At 39.3% G+C, this 18,463-nt stretch overlaps 1 protein-coding gene across 8 annotated transcripts in view; it reads left to right on the forward strand.

The window, feature by feature from the left end:
* The window catches only part of apbb2 (amyloid beta precursor protein binding family B member 2), a 55,922-nt gene extending 38,279 nt beyond the window's left edge, over positions 1–17,643 (forward strand). For 3 of the 8 annotated variants that reach the window (XM_023333568.1, XM_023333572.1, XM_023333573.1), the window contains 10 exons: positions 49–109; positions 1,158–1,304; positions 2,976–3,103; positions 6,269–6,274; positions 7,015–7,129; positions 8,829–8,916; positions 10,332–10,415; positions 10,542–10,657; positions 12,059–12,238; positions 13,768–17,643. In XM_023333568.1, coding sequence (XP_023189336.1) covers positions 49–109; positions 1,158–1,304; positions 2,976–3,103; positions 6,269–6,274; positions 7,015–7,129; positions 8,829–8,916; positions 10,332–10,415; positions 10,542–10,657; positions 12,059–12,238; positions 13,768–13,938 — 1,096 coding nt within the window. In that variant the 3' untranslated portion in view covers positions 13,939–17,643. Of the gene's footprint in view, positions 1–48; positions 110–1,157; positions 1,305–2,975; positions 3,104–3,135; positions 3,902–6,268; positions 6,275–7,014; positions 7,130–8,828; positions 8,917–10,331; positions 10,416–10,541; positions 10,658–12,058; positions 12,239–13,767 lie in introns of those variants that run through there. The other 5 variants (XM_023333570.1, XM_023333576.1, XM_023333569.1 and 2 more) reach the window with 4 other exon arrangements.
* Positions 17,644–18,463: the final 820 nt, after the last annotated feature.

Consider the following 18,463-nt stretch of genomic DNA (forward strand, 5'->3'; position numbering starts at 1 on the left):
TTCATCTTATGTAGGTTTTTATTTTAACTGGCATTTTTTTCTTCTCAGGAATCGTCCAACCACAGAGGAAAATGAGTCCAGCAGTGTAAACAGTGACCCAGAAGCTAAGGTTAGGAGTTCATGTGTGTTTATTATCAATTTACATCCATGTTATGAAAAATTTTAATTGTTTGGTAGCTTTTCATTCTTGTTTTGTTTTCGTCGTAACCACTCCACCATATAGAGGTTATTCTCAATGTATTTTGACATCTTGCCATGAAAGGATTCTCTGTTTTTTTTTTTCTTTTAATATTTCAGGATTCCAGATAGCTCTGAAGTAGTTTTTTATTTCTACTTGGACATAAAAAATACCTGAAGATGCCAAAAAATAAAAATAAAATAAAAATATGAGTAGTTAAAAATGGGTAAAAAAATGTTGCACTCAATGTCGTTTTTAAGAGAATAAAGCTATGATAAGAAAATGTTTTAAATAATGTTTGCAGCCCTTTGAATACAGAAGGTATTTGACGTGATTCTCTCTTCTGCAGTTGTCTAGCTGGACAATATTGCCCCCTAGTGGAGGATTTCTTGTTGAACATCTGTGGTTTTCCTGCTGTGGTCTTAAAAACATTCAAATCCAGCATCCAGATGATAAAGACTTTAGGCTTTAAGGTTAATTGATAAACAGTTCCATCGTCCAGTTGATTTATTTTGCAACTGGATTATTAGTATGATGACTCATCTGCAGTCCAATTCAGTGAGGCTAATGTGAACTCAATATTTGGCTGGAGTAATGGATAGATTTATTGTAGATTGAAACGGTTGTTTAGCCCGGTGGCATTAAGCTAAATTAGTGTAATGTGGTAGCAATCAGAAATTAAAGCTCACTGCAGTATTTTGTAGCTGCTTCTATCAAAGTCAAGGTAATGAACTCCACATCTACTTTGATTATTCTAAAAGTACCTTTAATCTCTGTAACTTGACTCTCACCCTCTCTTTGTGAGTCACCACCATGATTTGCACCGCGCTTCCTCAGTTTACTTTTTGAGTAAACAGCGGTATAGAAAGTTTTAAAACCACGACTGTTGATAAAACAAACATGTTGTATGTGTTTCATCATCATGCATCTCTGAAAGCTGATTGTGTAACTCACTCATGTTCTGTTTTTTTGTTTCCAGTGTTTTGCAGTGCGCTCTTTGGGTTGGGTGGAGATGGCCGAGGAGGACCTGGCCCCCGGGAAGAGCAGCGTAGCCGTCAACAACTGCATCCGACAACTGTCCTACTGCAAGAACGACATACGGGACACCGTCGGCATCTGGGGCGAGGTGAGGGACGCTGCATACCATATGTGACTTTGCTTTGGGTATAAAATATTTTCTAAATGATTAAAGTAAAATAGTTTGGAGGTAAGAAGTCTCTGTAAAAAAAATAATAAAAAAAGATTAGCATAAAGTAAAATGGAAACAAGATGACAGCAATGGGCTCGTGGATGTGAGGAGAAAGAAGAGAGTAAGAGGGTTTTTTGCTGCTCGCTGTGCTGTGGATTTATTTAATGTGAACTGACAGAACATGGCGGTAGAGAGCTTCTTCTCCCTTTTGATAGCCCTTTATTTCCATCCCTTCTTTTAGGAGTGAATAATTTATTTAGAGACCTAGGAGTACACACACACACACACACACACACACACACACACACACACACACACACACACACACACACACACACACACACACACACAAGTTCATATTTCTACCCATATTGGAATTTTGTATTGACTTGCAGTCATTTTAGTTACTGCATTTATGCCCAATCCAGACATTTCCCCCAAACCTAACCAATATTAGTCTATTCCTAAACCTAAGATTAACCAAAACCTAATTAATATCATGCAGCTAAACGTAACCCCTAAACCTACACAACAGGGTACATCAGATTAGGACTGGACTGGACCAGTGGGTCTTATCTGGACCATAGCCAGAAAGGGTCCTCAATAGGATAGCTGAACATGTACACACCCCTACACACACCTACACCCCCCCTCCACAGACACACACACACACACACACACACACACACACACACACACACACACACACACACACACACACACACACACACACACACACACACACACACACACACATTAACATCATATGGTAACATATTCCCTTAAGACAGCTAAGCGCTCAGATGTAGAGGTGGAAATTAAGTCAAACTTCTTCTTTTAAAAGTTCATATGACTATTTAAATGATCACAAGACAAGATTCACTGAACAACAGTTCAGTAAATCATCCTGTATTAATGGAGTGTTGCATACACCTACTTGTGGGTACAGGGCTTGGCTGGTTGGGTCATACACACAGCTGTTTATGGTTGCACAATTAGGAATTGATTAGATTGCCGAATTGAGGTGGCTTGGGCATCTGGTCAGGATGCCTCCTGGACGCCTCCCTGGTGAGATGTTCCGGGCACATCCCACCGGGAGGAGGCCCTGGGGAAGACCCAGGACACGCTGGAGGGACTATGTTTCTCGGCTGGCTTGGGAACGCCTTGGGATTCCCCCAGAGGAGCTGGAACAAGTGGCTGGGGAGAGGGAAGTCTGGGACTCCCTTCTGATCACAAAGCACCAAACATTCATTAGCATCTTCTTCTCTGAGATCTATTATCAGGTGAGGGAACAAGACACAGCGGAGGTTCATCCAAATGACAAAATACGGTATTGAAAAGCAAGATTTTGAATGTATTGCAAATATTACATCCAAGCAGTACTTTTAAGGACTGCTTTGACATTGTTTTGACGACTGCAGTTTGACCAGTTGTGAATATCTACAACCGTTCTACTCTGTTAGTCTACAACGGTTCTGCCATGTCACTGTGTTTATTAGGCAGGTACATAAATGTTTCTGATATAGCGGCAGGAAGTTAGGACTGTCTGTTCTGATACTTGTGATCAGTGATTAGTGATTTATTCATCTGTGTGTATTTTTTGCATAGGGGAAGGATATGTACCTGGTGCTGGAGAATAACATGTTGAACCTGGTTGACCCAATGGACCGCAGCGTGCTTCATTCCCAGCCCATTGCCAGTATCCGTGTCTGGGGTGTTGGCCGGGACAATGGCAGGTCAGTTACAGATCTACTTTCTTGTCCTTCTTACTCCAATTGGGCTTAAGATGCAGTGGTGCAAGTTACCTTTCATTTGTCTGTTGGCATTTATTTTCTGTGCTTGCTTTTTCTTCTTTTAAATGTAACATTTAATTCTTTGATAATTCACTCGACTCTCCCACCTTAGTAAAAGGTTATGGTAGCAAATGAGGACAGGAAGGAAAATTCATAGCAACAAGATGGAGTTCATGATTGATGATATAGCTAGATTAATTAATGAAAGGAGCATTTTAAGAATCGTTCATTTAGAAAAGATATTAAAAAGCACTAGACCTTCCGTCCATTTGCCATCACCTTTTGCAGCGATGCTGCAGCTTTGTGACCATTAGGGGGAGCTGTTCACTGCTTCAAGCAAAACCAAAAAAAAAAACCCAGCTTAAGGGATGATGTAGACCAGAGTGGGTGGGAATTCCTTTACAGTCACTTCACACATGACTGCACCTAGTTATTCGATCTGAAATCCTCGAGAACAATTGAACTGACCTAAAATCACTCCGTCTAATAAAATTAATGTGTGTCTTTTGCACATCTATACTCAGGAGTGTCAAAGCAGTGAGAACAGCTCAGCTGCAGCAAAAGGAGGAGGGGGCGGCATGGTGAGGGAACCGACGGGAGAGAGAGAAAAGCTGACTGAGAGGGGGAGGTTTAGTTAGTTCTACCAGGGTGTGGATCAGACAGGTTAAAGGGAGTGCAGGAGCCTGCAGCATCACACTGTAGTTTTCAGGAATACACGCTGTGAGAAGAAAACAGACCTCTGTGAGTATATTTGATTCCATCATTTTCTGATCTGTTGTGTGTGCAAAAAAGTAGAAAAACATCAAATTTGAGGGTTTTCTAATCAGATTTTTCTGATTTATGTTTGTATCTTCTGATCAAAATCGTCCTTATTGCGATTTTGAAGAAACTTAAGTGAAGTGCATGTGTGTGCTTGTTGCAAGGGACTGAATAGACCTACTGAGATGCCCAAATGATGGCAAATGTATAATGTAAATATGTAGATTTTAAAATGCTTTTTTTCTTTTCTTGGTTGAAAATATATTTTTTTCTCCTTTTAAGGAGAAAAAATGCACCTCATTTTTCTGCTTAATAGTAAAAAATTTGCCATCAACTTTGATCAATTATTTATTGCAATCAGTACTAAGGTTCATAAAATTAATCTTTGCCCATGTAATTTGTACATTGACTTAAGACTTTTAAGTTTTGGCTAATTTCTGATGTCAATTGTTTTTATATACAACACTATAAGAAACAGCAATGCAATGTAATTTTTCTAGGTTAAAGTCAGTGTTCAATAATTACTTGATTAGGAGCTGTGTATGTGACAAGAGTTGCTATAAAACATTGTCTTACTGTTTTTAAAATAATGTCAAAATGATTGGAGTTTAAGATTTAAATGGACTTTGCAACTCATATTAGCACTTAGCTCAGCTAGCATCACTAATACTGCAGTCTCTCTGTCTTTCAAGACTATAGGTCCTTACCATAACTGAGATTTCCTAATTTCTGCTAACATTTCCAAAAACAGCATGTTCCATTACAGAATGAGGTTTAAAGCTCAAAAGAATAAACTACTGAACACTTTTATCTGGACTTCATTAAGCCTTCTTGTTTGCAGCTGTCCACGTGGAGTATTGTTGTTTTTAGGACTTAAGCCTGGTTTACAGGGTGATGTCATTGGCTCTCCGAAGCAAAATCTTTCTTCACAAAATTAATTCAGTGGTCTGTGGCTGTAGTGTAACAGACAGAGCACCGATTTAAAGCTTCCATCACCGAAGAGTACTTTATATTCACAATATCTGGCAGGGATATAAAGTTTCTGAAAAAAAATAAATAAATCATTTAGTGTGACTGAACACATCGGCTTTAGTCCTCTTTTGTCCAACCGTGAATGCTTCCACTGCCGTCTCCTTTTCCTCCTCCTCTTTTCACTTTGCAGTGTCTGCCTCTTCTTATCAGCACATGAAACTTTTCGTCTATTTATTGTTGGACTATGTCTCTCGAACCTTTCTGACAAAATTCTCCTACAGCTCAATCATGTGGTGAGACAGGAGTTAATGGTAAGATTTTGTGATGTGGAGCACAGAGGGTGTGACATGTTCAAGTCCTGCACAGTATTTGAAACGGCACAGTGTGTGGTGGGCTATAGCCCATAGTCAAGAAAAACATAAAATTTTAAAGTATTCACTGGTTGGTTCACCAGTCAGGGCTGATTAAGCCCGACAACTGACTTGTCAGTGTCTCTGTAACAGAAGTTCATCTGCTGCAGAGATGGTTCTGTTCATTCCTCCCACTGATTCTTTCATTGCTGTGAAGGCCTGTAGCTGTTTTATCACCGTGCAAGCAGCACTTCTGTGACCACCTATGTCTATTTGGTATGAAACTTACTTATCGCCGCAGGATTGTAGATTCCCTGAGCAAACGGGCGTTGACCTAATGATCACGTTTCATTTGAAATGAGATGCCACTCCCAGCCGCTCACCCTGTTTCTCCACTTTTCCTTTCTGTAACTTATTTCTTTTATTCAGACTGTAGTTTGGTTCTTTTACACGTGCCTTCACCATTATTTTAAACACTTCATATCAAAAATGCAGTCTTAGAATATCTGCTTTGAATTGCAATTTTTTTTACTTGCTTATATAAATGTATGCACACTCCTTTAACTTTTTAATGTCACAAGTAACCTGATTTTAGTGTTTTTTTGTAGAGTTTATGTGCTAAACCAGAATAATGCAGCCTGTAACTTTGAAGTGAAAGGAAAAATTACATTTGATTTTAATTGAAACCATTTTTAAGATGCTTTTGAAACTCTAAACATGAGCAGCCATGAGAAAGCCAAGATTTTATCATTTTTTTCACTTTTCAACCACTCCAATCCTCTTTCTAACTTCATTGTCTTTTTGCATATCTTTTTGCATATCTTCTGAGTAAACTCTTTTTATTTTTTTATTTCTTTTTCAGCTGCGAACAAGATGAGAAGTGACTGGCTAAAATGTAATAAGATATCTGTGTTAGCCTGGCTTTTTGCAGCTCTTTTCTCCCTGCTGGAGTCAGTTGTTTTTAATGTGTGTTTTTTCATTTTTCTTCTAACTGTCCTCCTTTCCTCTCATGCTTCCTTGGACACAGAGAGAGGTAAACACATTCCTTCCTCCCATAAACAATCCCCCCTCTGCCATATCTGTTAGTTTTTATTGTTTAATTTCCTCTGTATCTCATTTTTTCTGATTTCCACTGTAGCTTTTGATATCCTGTATCACCCTCGACAAATGCACAGGTTGACCTCCTGCGTCCCTGTGTGGGTCTGCAATCTTTTTTTATTGGATGTGCAGACACACAGGAATGTTTGAATCTGTGTGAGGATATTGGCTTAAAGAGACCATCAGCTCTGTGTGTTTTGAATTTTGAATTGCCACGTTGTAGACTGGTCCACAATCATCCTCAAGTTTTTTAATGATAAAAACATTTATGCCTCATGAACTTGCTCACATTTGATTAGTGTGACTTGCATCTGTATTCGAATCTACTCTGATAACCTTAAAGAAAAGTGCAACGTATTAACTTCAGACGTCACCTTATTAGTTGTCCAGCTGTTTGAGATCTGATGTCCTCAGTGGTTTGTTAGAGAACATTAAAGAACAAACCAGGTCCATCTAATCTGGTCAGAGTTGATGGACCAAGGTACAGATAAATTTTGATAAAACCTGTTTGGCCACTGAAGGAGTTTATCTTTCAGTAGGAAAACAGTCCTAAAAAGTTGTATTGTATGTGTATGAATGTGTCTGCATCGCATCGATAAGCGTCACTTCTTTCTCAGCTCTCGTCTGTGCCCCCAGACATATCGCTGTTAAACGGTGACTTGTTTTGTTTTTCAGGGACTTTGCGTACGTGGCGCGGGACAAAAACACCAGGATCCTGAAATGTCATGTGTTCCGCTGTGACACGCCGGCCAAAGCCATCGCCACAAGCCTGCACGAGATCTGCTCCAGGGTGAGTTGCTCAAGCAGCAGGATGCTGCAAAATCAAAGTCAAGTTGAATAATGAGCCTCCTAAAGCCGAACGCCCGGCGCACCACACTATTAACACACATAGGAAACCTCTGAAATGCCGAATTAATGCTTTAACATCACCCTCATTCTGTGATGTGACTGCCTGCCAAATGATGTTGGCAAGATTTTAGTTTCACCTCATCATTAAAATTTTACAATATGTGTACTTGGTTTTATCTTTGCTCAGGTTATTGGTGTCCTTGTTGTTTCTTCTAGCCAAACACAATTATCAGGAGGTGTCCTGTACTCTGTACGGTTCTTCTTGTGAATATACTAGATTCATTTTAAAACAGCGCCAGAACACTGATAATTGAACCGTCATTTGTTTTTACTGTTTCTGCTACAAATGTGGGATTAATAGATGTTTGTTTGTTCCAATAAAATATTGGTAGAGTTGAAGCTTTAATTCATAGTCTGGAGGGGCTCTTTAAATGTCATGTTAGTCATGTTTATGATCTTATTTGGAGCTGAGTTCTGTTCACAGTAGAAACAGAAACATTTTATAGGTTCATCTGGGACTTGGTTGTTTCAATTTATTGTAAACCCCCAACTCAGTGCATTGAAACCAAACATGGACTATATTACTAAAAGGGTTAGGTTCCCCCTGTGGATGATTAATTGCAGATTTTCCAACCTCACCAGTGGCTTCAGGTGCATTAATACAAGCAATAGGGTGATAACAATGAGGATGATATGAAAAAAATGCCACTTATGCATTAAGTCTTATCATAAAATGTGATCACTACTAATTACTCCACAATGAGGATGTCATATTTGGTTCCTGCTTGTTGCTGATTGTTTCTGGAGGGGAAGATGAGGAGGCGGGTCATGTGATGTGTGTTTGGTCATGTGATAGTGATGCACTGCAGAATTTTGGGGAGTTTAATTGAAGAAGAGAAGAAGTGGTGGAGCGATCAGTGTGGTCGTTTTTTTTTTTTTCTCAAGATGTGGAAAGGGAAGTAAAATATATCTAATGTATAACATTGGAAAATATCCGAACTGGTCACTGCAGGGTCAGTTGAGCTGCTCCTCTGATCTGACAAACTCCTGATTAAAAACTCTGTGCTGCAGGTTTGGCGTATTATATGTTATAGAACGGCGTTTCCCAATTCCGGTCCTCAGGCCTCCCTGCCCTGCATGTTTTAGGTGTTTCCCTTCTGCTACACACCTGGATTGAATATATGGGTGATCAACAGGTTTCTGCAGCACTTGATGGTCATGCAATCATTTGAATCAGCTGCTCTGGAATAGAGGCACATCTAAAACATGCAGAGCAGGGAGGCCTGAGGACCGGAATTGGGAAACGCTGTTATAGAAGACTAGAAAGTGTGAATGATTCTCTCTCTTTGAGCTGTTTGGTTCTGTTGCTTTATGCCTTTAAATTGTAGCGCTGGAGGAAATGTTTTATCTTTTTAGTTTTAAACTGTGACTGGTTTAATTTTCTCTGTGTTTTCCTGTGTTCACTGGGTAAACAGCAAGACAGTATCAGCTGTGAAGCTGCTCCAGCGCTCTTTCGTGTAATTGTTTTCATCTCCCTCCAGCTCTTGTTCTCATCCACTTTCACACACAATATTACATCTTTTCTTTTCTTCCTGTGTGTGTGTTTCCGCCTCGGTGTGAAAATCCTTTCTTTTCTGTAGATAATGACGGAGCGAAAGAATGCCAAAGCCATGGCAGGAGGTTCACTCCAGGACAGGATGCAGGCAGGGCTGGACCTCCCTTTACAAGGTGCGCTTCATCAATATATTCACCCTCTGTGTGTGTGTGTGTGTGTGTGTGTGTGTATGTATGGAGAGACGATGAATTCTGCAAGAGACACAAAATAGTCAATGTTATCACCTTTGGGGCAGTGTGGGAGGATAGTGAATGTTTCACAGCAACATTCTTTGCTAAAGCGGCGTGTTTTTACCAGGAGCATGAGAGCAGCTAGAAATACAAGTCATGTTGGAGTCATTAAACTCCACTGATATGGCTCTAAATAACAATGTTTATATCTGTGTGTACAAAGCTTTGTTTTGTACACTTTGTTATGCTGAGTTAAGCTCTACTGCACATAGAAGTGTTGATGACTATTTAATTAAATCGAATTTATTGACTGCCCATTATTTGGTGAATGCATTTGTATACCCTAAAAAAATAACAATTACGAAAAAAGAAAAGTAAACGCATTTAAACTCTAATATATTTACCACCCAGCAGCATTCTTCCTCACTCCCATCCAGTTTCCTTACCAAAACTACAAATTCTGAAAAAGTATCAAATACCTTGCAGGTTTTAAGGGCTTAGGATCCAGTGCACAAGCATAATGACTCAGTGTTGCGTCATCTCCTCTTTACACAGTCACACTTCCAAGAAAGATGAAGGAGAAGTATTTCATTCTTTCATGTCATTTCATCAAACACATTTGTTGGCAACCCTGTTTAAAAATGTCTAAAACCCCCAACCCTGAATCTTTTATTAAGGTAGCATAATTTGTGTCAGGAAAGGTTAGAAAAACCCAACCTTTTAATTTTAGTACATTTGTTCAGTAGATAAATATGTAAACAATTGTTTCTTTAAAAAAAACAACTGGTTTTACAAGTATTGGTGCACTGAAAATTCCCATTAAAGCTGCATTGGGGTTCTGAGAAAACTGCAAAATTTGAAAACTTATAAATTCCTTTCTGAGAACTTAGGAACTATAAGCATAGCTGCAGCAAACCCGCAATTATGAGTTGGAACGACAGGAATGGTGTGAGCGGCACTTGTGTGCATGTACATGAGTATGATTAGCATCGCTAAGACCCTCCTCTTGGCTCTGATTGGCTGTTCCTGACAGTTTGATATTGACAGACATGTGAATTACCACCTGTTGTCCAGTAAATATTTGTTTGTAATACTTCATTTACAAGAACTTCATACTGAAGGTTTTTATTTCATCTAATTAAATAAAACTTAACAAACCCTATTTGAGAGCAGTACTAAGTTTGAATTGGGTCATGATGTCGCTTCACCTCTAGTTTGGTTTTGACACTGAAATATATCATAGCAGAAACGTGAGATCCTAATGTTGAGGTGGGAAATGGTGTAATTTAATGCACTACATTGTATAACACTTCCTGTTGCTCCAAGCTGTTGTTAATGTCATGATGAATTTTTCCCAGCAGAGTTTCCCACACCAAAGACAGAGCTGGTTCAGAAGTTTCAGGTCCTCTACCTGGGCATGATGCCTGTGGCCAGACCAATAGGTCGGTGTAACATGCCGACATGTGCCTGCAAATGTAGTTTGAAATTTCTTTGCAGTGTTACATTTGGTGCAAATGTGATTTCATTTGTGAACCTTGTTTGATTTGCTATAATATTCTCTTTTCCAGGCATGGATATACTGAACGGAGCCATTGAAAGTCTGATTGGCTCTTCCAACAGAGAAGACTGGACTCCTGTGGCCCTTAATGTGGCAGATGCCACTGTGACCATCAGCAAAGACAAGGTCAGACGTCTGCTGCTTGACTGTTCCTGCTAAACTCTCCTGTTTTCTTTCTCTGCTGCTTTTTACAGAAAATGTCTTCTTAGACAAGTTAGACACTTTCTTGTGCTGCTGAGTTGATTTTATTTTTGTCGTTGCTCAGACTGAAAATAGATTAGGTTGCCCGATGTAGCCATTGCTAAGTTAATCAGGTCTAACTAGCTGTTAAGGCTCACTACTTTAGGATTAATGTACCTTTCCAACAGCTTATAATAATATGACGTCTTTCTGCTGCAGGTTGAGGCCAATAAATACTTTGCAAGTCAGCGAAATTAGCTCTCTTTCCCAAAGCTACAAGAACAAAGTACTGTCATTCTGTCCCTGGTTTTTAAGTTCTTGGAGCTTGTTTGTGAGGCAGAACCTTTCTCTTGTGTTCTAATCAAGAGAAAGAAAGCTCCCTGGGTTTATGAATGTTTTTGCAAGCAAGAACTTTGTTCTTTTAACCGCAAGTAATTGAGATCAAGTTTTTCTGCCCTTGCAGTAGTGCTAGTGGCCTTTAGGGAACACCCTTGAACTTTGAGATTTCCCAAAAGCTGGCTGCATTTCAAATGAAGCCTATTTGATGACAGAGGTTAAATACTATGGAAGTTCAAACAGAAAAACTTTGCTGTGCTTTGTTCAGCAAAGTTATCACCTGAAGTTTTGCTCTTGCTTGCTTTCTTGCAGTCCCATTGAATCGCAGACAGGTCTCTAAAAGATAATGTTTCCTTTTAAATAGTTCCTTACATCCATCATCTGACTTGGAGCTGCAAAACATTCAGATCACATAATTTTGAAGTGTTACTGAATGTTGAAAAGAAAATATAAAATACGTTTGTAACTCATGTTTTTGTCACTTCTCTTGTTGCTTTTCACAATCTCCAAACTTCTTCCCTGCACTTATTGATCTTGGTTACTAAAATCCACCTCAGTTATGAGCTTAATGTAGAGTAAAAGTCTAATGATAAGTTATTACAAAGCAGTTATAATGCATACTACTTACGGTAAATAAAACTATCATCCTCCACATATTATATTGAAACTCTGACTTTATTGTAAACACCTCATTGATTTTGAAAATAGACAGGCTTTACTTTTCATCCCTCGGTGCCAACTTCCACACTGAGGATTGCTGTCAAGCTCACTCCTTAGAAATGTTGAATTTATTAAATCAATTCAGTTTATTAAATCATCAGATTCTAATCAGCAGCTAATTTCTCTGTGAATCTCCAAATAAAGTGGAAGACGGTCATAGTACCTCTGAATAAATATATATTGCTGTTTAAGTGCATGACTCAATCCAGTTGTTGTGTTATGTCTTATTCAAATCAACTTTTACATGAAGGTAATTGTTTTGATTAATCTCACACCCATATTTCTGACCAGGATGAAAAGGAGGTGCTGGTGGAGTGCCGCGTTCGTTTCCTGTCTTTCATGGGCGTCGGCCGTGACGTGCACTCATTTGCCTTCATCATGGACGCTGGCGGCCATCGCTTCGACTGCCATGTCTTCTGGTGTGAGCCCAATGCTGGAAGTGTGTCTGAAGCCGTGCAGGCTGCTTGCATGGTGAGTCTAACTGGACCGAAACACATAAATCGAAGAGAAGAAGTAGGAAGATTACAAAACTATAGTTTGGAGGCAGAAATTGTGTTTTATTTCTTCTCCCCTTTGAATAAATAACCTCAGAGCGCAGTGTTAAAATCTCTGTGCTTTTATCCTTCTGTTTTATATGTGCTACTTTAAAACTAATTAACAGCAAAGAAACCATGTTTATTGCTTTGATATGTCTGCATTTAATATTTATAAGGGATGCATAAAATCTGAAAAGAAACTGAAATCAATTTAATTATCTTTGTTGTCAGTAATAACATTGGAGATAAAGGTTAATAGACACATAACAGTGAAATAGCATAAAATGATTTAACTTTGGTCTGATCTCCAGCAGCATTAACAGGCGCACACACACAGACAACTGGGCTGTTCAAAGAGTACAACATATCAGGTTAATAACTGCACCATCCAAACTTTCTTCCTCCATGCTTTCCCTACAGTAATTAGCTGTACAAACTATTTATTTCTCCTCTCACTCTGTCAAACAATAATGGCTAAATATAAATTTGATTAATGTTGCAGGTAGGGCTGCACATGTAATTTGTATTTCAGCTTTGATTTCATCCTTAAACATGACATCCTTCCCTGTTGATCCATAGTTAAATCACAGATGCACAATTACTAATGACTGATTGCTGGTGAAATAACAAATGTTCAGTAATGTTTTGTATCTTAAGTCTTAAACTGGGCCTACTTTCTTTTCCCTTCTGATAGTTGTTCATTTTAAGCGGGAAGGCGCAGATCAATATTAAAAATGATTGAAAGCCATTTAGCTCGTTTTGACATTTCAAGGTCCAGCACTAAATATGTCAGTGTTTCAGGGTCCAATAGAAACATTTTATTAATGCTATAGTGAGTTAGAAATGCATGTTCACATGATCCAAAAATATGTATTAGTGTGTGTTAGCCAACAAATAAAAAATAAAAAAAACGTTGTAGTAACAACTTGACAACATAAAGGGGATATGAATACTACAGCAAGGCACTGTGTGTAATTTTTAAAAATATTTTTTTATTTAACGTATCATCATCATTGGTGATAATTACTGTTTACAGTAATCTTGAGTGAATGAATGAATACTAATGATTTCACAGTGTGTTTATTCTGTCCTTATGTTTGATGTGTTTACAACCCAAAAGCACCATCTGCAATGTGTGGCGTTTCTGCCAGCCCGTCGGTTTGGGCTGCACCTCTCCGTCTGCTGGCTGACATATGAGATTGGTCCACTGCAGGCGAGGCCATTGATCACACATCTGAACTTTGGATATACGGCCACACACAGACTCACTCGCTCCGAAGCAGATTGACGGTGGCAAGAATCGTTAGTCATTACTATTGATCACAGTCAGCAGCCTGCGCCAGTCCAGCTTCCTCCTTGACTCTCCGTCTTTCTCTCACACACCTCCACCGCCGTCCACTCAGCAGCTGTAACTCTCCGTTATTTACAGTTTTCCTCTGTGTTCTCTCTCTTTTTGTCTCTCAGCTGCGGTATCAGAAGTGTCTGGTGGCCCGGCCGCCCTCCCAGAAGGCCTGCGGCTCGTCGCCCCCCGGAGACTCCGTTTCCCGTCGGGTATCGACCAGCGTGAAGCGAGGCGTCCTGTCTCTCATCGACACCCTCAAACAGAAGAGACCCGTCACAGAGCTGCCGCAGTAACGGCAGCGAGCCGGTACGGGCTTCCCAACACAGCTCTGGGTCACCACGGAAACATCACCGCTTCGCTGCCAAGACCCCGTCTCCATCACAGACTTTAGCAGCAGTAGAACGTGGTGGAGTCTCCAGTGGCTTTTTATTTTTGTTTTTTTTTGGAAGCAAATCTTAAGCGTTTCTCAGTCGAGTAGCTGTTAAAAAAAAAAAAAAGATTCCGAATCAAACAGGAGCATCCATGATGGTCGTGTACATGACTCTCATTTCTGTCAGTAACGGCGCGAGGAGAAGAGGGAACAACCTGAAGAAGAAGCAGGAGGCGCTCCTTCAAGCACAGCACTCGCGCCATGACCGAGCTTGTCGCTGACCAAAACGCTCATCTCTCCATGCTTTCTGTGTATCTGTGTCTGCGCCTGTCAGCATGAAGCTCCACACCGGGCCACACTCCCCCGTCATCGTTTAGTCTGTAGTGGCTCTTCTCCCTCTCGTCGTCCTTTAGTAAATCTAAACGTCAGAACAAAACAAAGAGAGAGAACGAGCGAGAAAAGCCATCATGTTCTTGTTCCTGGATGAACAAAGGAAGCTGCTACGGACTTGAGAGATTCCAGTGCAACCTGTTCAGCTGAGCGTGCATGAAGTTGTTGTTTATTTTGTTTGTTTGTTTTATCTAAATGTGAACCATTCAAAACGATGTGGAAACAGTGCTGCTGCTTTCAGAGACAAGAGGAGGAAAATCAGAAGGCTGCATACTTTTTGGCCTCGGGACGAGCGGTGCCTCGTCACCGGAATCATCCTTCATATCTTTCCTGTGTTTTTGTTTGTTTTTTCTTTAGTTCCTTTTTCTTTTAAGAAATTACAGATAATAGCCATATCAGAGGAAGAGCTGTGGGACAGTTTTCCCTCACTGGTATTCAGTGCTAGACTTGCTGCTTCAAACACAGGAGACATCAGTATGCTGGAGGGAAATCTGATAGTTTCTCTTCAGTCCCACCTCACTCCCTGGAGACGCTGGGTCCTGTAATAAAGGTGGATCACCTGGAGGAAGGGAAAGGAGACTTTAGGAATGTTTTTTATTTCAGCCTTCGGTTTTCAAAGGAAAACCCAGCAGAACGTTGGAGGGGCTCAAACCGAGCAGGACTTTCTGGCGCTGCTATTTGTTTTCACAGGCCAGAGTGCTTTTGCTTAAGAAAATTTTCTTTTGAATTTGTTTTCACCAGTGCCATGGGTATGTTTTCAAAAAAACACAAATCCCCTTATTTCCCTTGTCTGTCTCTGAACTGTCACATAGCTGACATGTTTGGATGTAAGATCATCTTTTATTCCACCTTAAACATCAGAACAGTTTGCTAAGCCCCTCCTCCAAAACGTTATCCAATCACAGCACCAGAAACTTGGCTTTTTTTTTTTTTAAACTCAAATTGTGTTAACGTTGCTTAAAAACAATTAACTCATAGATCTGACAGGTTATACAAGATTAATTCAGGCGGTTGAGGCTTAGCAGACTAATTGTTATAGATCAAATGTCCTATGAAAGAATTAGTATACCACCAGGAAAAAACTGTTGGCTTTTGACTATATTCTTAAACCTTTTAGGTTTAATGAAATACTTGGGCCTCAAGGGTAAATGATGAAATTATTTCGTGGAGACATTAAATCCACCCACGGCATCAGATGCGGGAGCGTCTTTCTTTAAAGGGTTTCTATGATTCAGATTAATTTGTTTTGAGTTGGTGTAAAATTGTTTTAAATCCTTCAACATCCCACTCTAAAGGATTTTGTCGACTCATTTCCCAAAGTTTTGGTCTTCATGTCCGAGCAGCGTGAAGCGAGGTCAGTGAGATGTCGCTGAATTATTACGACCAATGTCGCTCCTATAAGGAAAAAGTCTGTGTCATGGCGGTCTAGCACAGCGTCACGTGATTTATAGACTTCCCACTTGGAAGCACCACAACAGCGCCCCCTGCAGTCAGAGTTTCTACTGAGAAAGTTGGTTTTTGTCCAATATGACTGCCTTCAATACGAATTTCAGTGAAAGTAACCTGCATAAACTATTTATTAGCACCTCTCATGGTTTCATATTTATGTGCACTATCTGCATTTTGTTGTTTTACAATTAGAAGACTTTATGCCATAGGAAAAATAAGACCGCCATTCTACACATTTGACACTATAGCAAACATAATTTGATTGATAAATAAACCAGCATGCCTTTGATTTAATTCTTCTTTGGTTTTTATTTTTTATTTTATATTGGCCATGTCAAAAAGGCAGATGGTCTCATCCCAAAGCTTTAAAATTTAGGACATTTCAGTTGAGAAAACACAAACATAATTTTTTATACCTTTTTTTTGTCATTCAAACTACAATAATCAACGTCAATTAGTTTTTCTGTATAACGCACAAAAATATCAATTCCCAAGTTTCCTAAAAATACTTAAATCCTCGTCTCAGTATCATGTGTCGTCTCGAATAGATGATTTATTACATATATCAAATCGTTACACACCAATACATATTACTGCTTTATGACTGGTCCGTTTGGTAAAGATGATGCACAACCTTGGCCCTTTGCTGCTGTTGAGCTTATTTGGTTTTAAATTAACCATACTATTTCTAACTTTTGATTTTTAAAATACTAATACCTTTTTCATTAATATTACTTCTTGCACTTCTCTGTCTTCCTCGATGACTCCATAAAATAAAGCCTGATGTGCTTGTAATGCAATAATAACGTAAAACCTAAGTAACACACACTGCTTCAGTGAAAGTCAGTAGTTTGCTGGAAGAAGTCAACAGTTTCTGTGTGGTGTACTAACTCGAGACAAGAGTGTTGGTGCATCTTTCTTGTTGTCTCGCCCGTAGCTCTAACGTGAATTCACACAACTAAAAGGAACTTGTTTTGTGACAGAGACTGATGAGAAAATTCAGCAGATTTCCCTTTTTCGCAGAAGGATGTTGACATGTGAATAAGATGAAATCTGTGTGTACAGAAAACCCACCCAGTGTAACATTTATCATTGTTATAAGCTATGCCTTTATTTTTGAATGTCTCTTATTTTCTTATACGTTATAAAAAATTAAAAAAAAGCCTTTTCTGAATCATACCAAATGGCCAAAGTGTAAAATACTTATATAAATTGTTGTAGATAGGAAAATATGAGAGCAAATAATGAAAAGCGAGGAGGCGGTTGGACATTTTTACACTTTAGTTGATGCTGAAATTAACTGTGCGATTTTTATCTATGCATTCTTTTGATCTGGAGAAAAAGGAAAGTCATGAGGAGCGCTGCATGGTCGAAAGAGAGACGGCGTGTATTGAACAAAACTATTTTTTATTTTATTTATTCTATTTTATAAAAGGTATATACTGATTTTATTAGTTGGAAGCAAGTCTTGATGCTGTCATCATTTCAGACCCCAGTTAACTCTTCAAACGTCACAAAAAGCTCCCGGTTCGCAGAAACAAAGCAGATAAAGGAATATATCTTCACCCTGTACAGTGATCACTTACCGCTGAGGGTCCACTGCTGCTCAGAGCGTCAGACTGAGGAAGAGGAGGAAGAGGGCAGCAGCAGTGGACTCGCAGCCTTTCTGTCAAACTCACACAGACACCCACCGTCCATTCGATGGATGTGTTAGCTTCCGTTTGCTGCTCACCAATTTGTACACTTTAGCAATGTAACCAATTGTGAGAATAAATGGCATAAAACACTCTTCCTGGTCTCTTTTTTTTATTTGTATTAAACCACACGTATTCCATTTTTTCTCTTTAATCTCTTTTCATTGAAAGGTAGATTTGAAACATGATTTTAGTTTGAAATCTGTAGAAATAAACTGGTGCCTATGTTTGACAATAATAGCGGAAGATTTTTCCTCAGTGGTAAAAGTCGCTCTGTCACCTATTAATAAATGTCAAAATATAAAAAGGTTGATCCATCTGTTAGTCTTTATTAAGATCTGAATATTTTTGATAACAGGCTCAGTCCTCAGCATGCAGGACGACACCTTTGTTTGCAGTCAATACAGAGCAGCTCTGTCATTCTTTTAGATCCTTATTTTGACAGCTGCTCTATATTTCTTCCTTAATTTAACGTAGAATTTTGCTGGGAGAAAAATCCCATCAGAGTTGGTGAGAGGTTTTTTTTTTCTGTGATGGACTAGGAGCCTGCTTGGATTGTACCGCGCCTTTTTCAGGGACTGAGATACATAAAAATAATCTGAAGTCTAAAATGATCTTAAAAATAATTCACTTTATTTATTTAATCCAAGTTCACAACAAATGTCACCAAACACTTTAAAAGACAGACAGATCCACATCTACTTACACGAGCAGGTTCAGATTCAATCACGTAGCATTTTTGCCCAGTTGTAATAAAATGCGGCCCAGTTCTTCGTACAAGTTCAGCCAAATCCATTCAGTCACTGACTTTTGCAGCGATCGCTCCCCCTGGGCAAGCATGTGGTGACAGCAGAGAGGAATGATGAACTATCGGACATTTTGTTTTAGGAATATTTTTTCTGCTGGAGAGCGTCA

The sequence above is a fragment of the Xiphophorus maculatus genome, chromosome 5 (genome assembly GCF_002775205.1).
Source record: "Xiphophorus maculatus strain JP 163 A chromosome 5, X_maculatus-5.0-male, whole genome shotgun sequence".
NCBI classification, from domain to species: domain Eukaryota; kingdom Metazoa; phylum Chordata; class Actinopteri; order Cyprinodontiformes; family Poeciliidae; genus Xiphophorus; species Xiphophorus maculatus.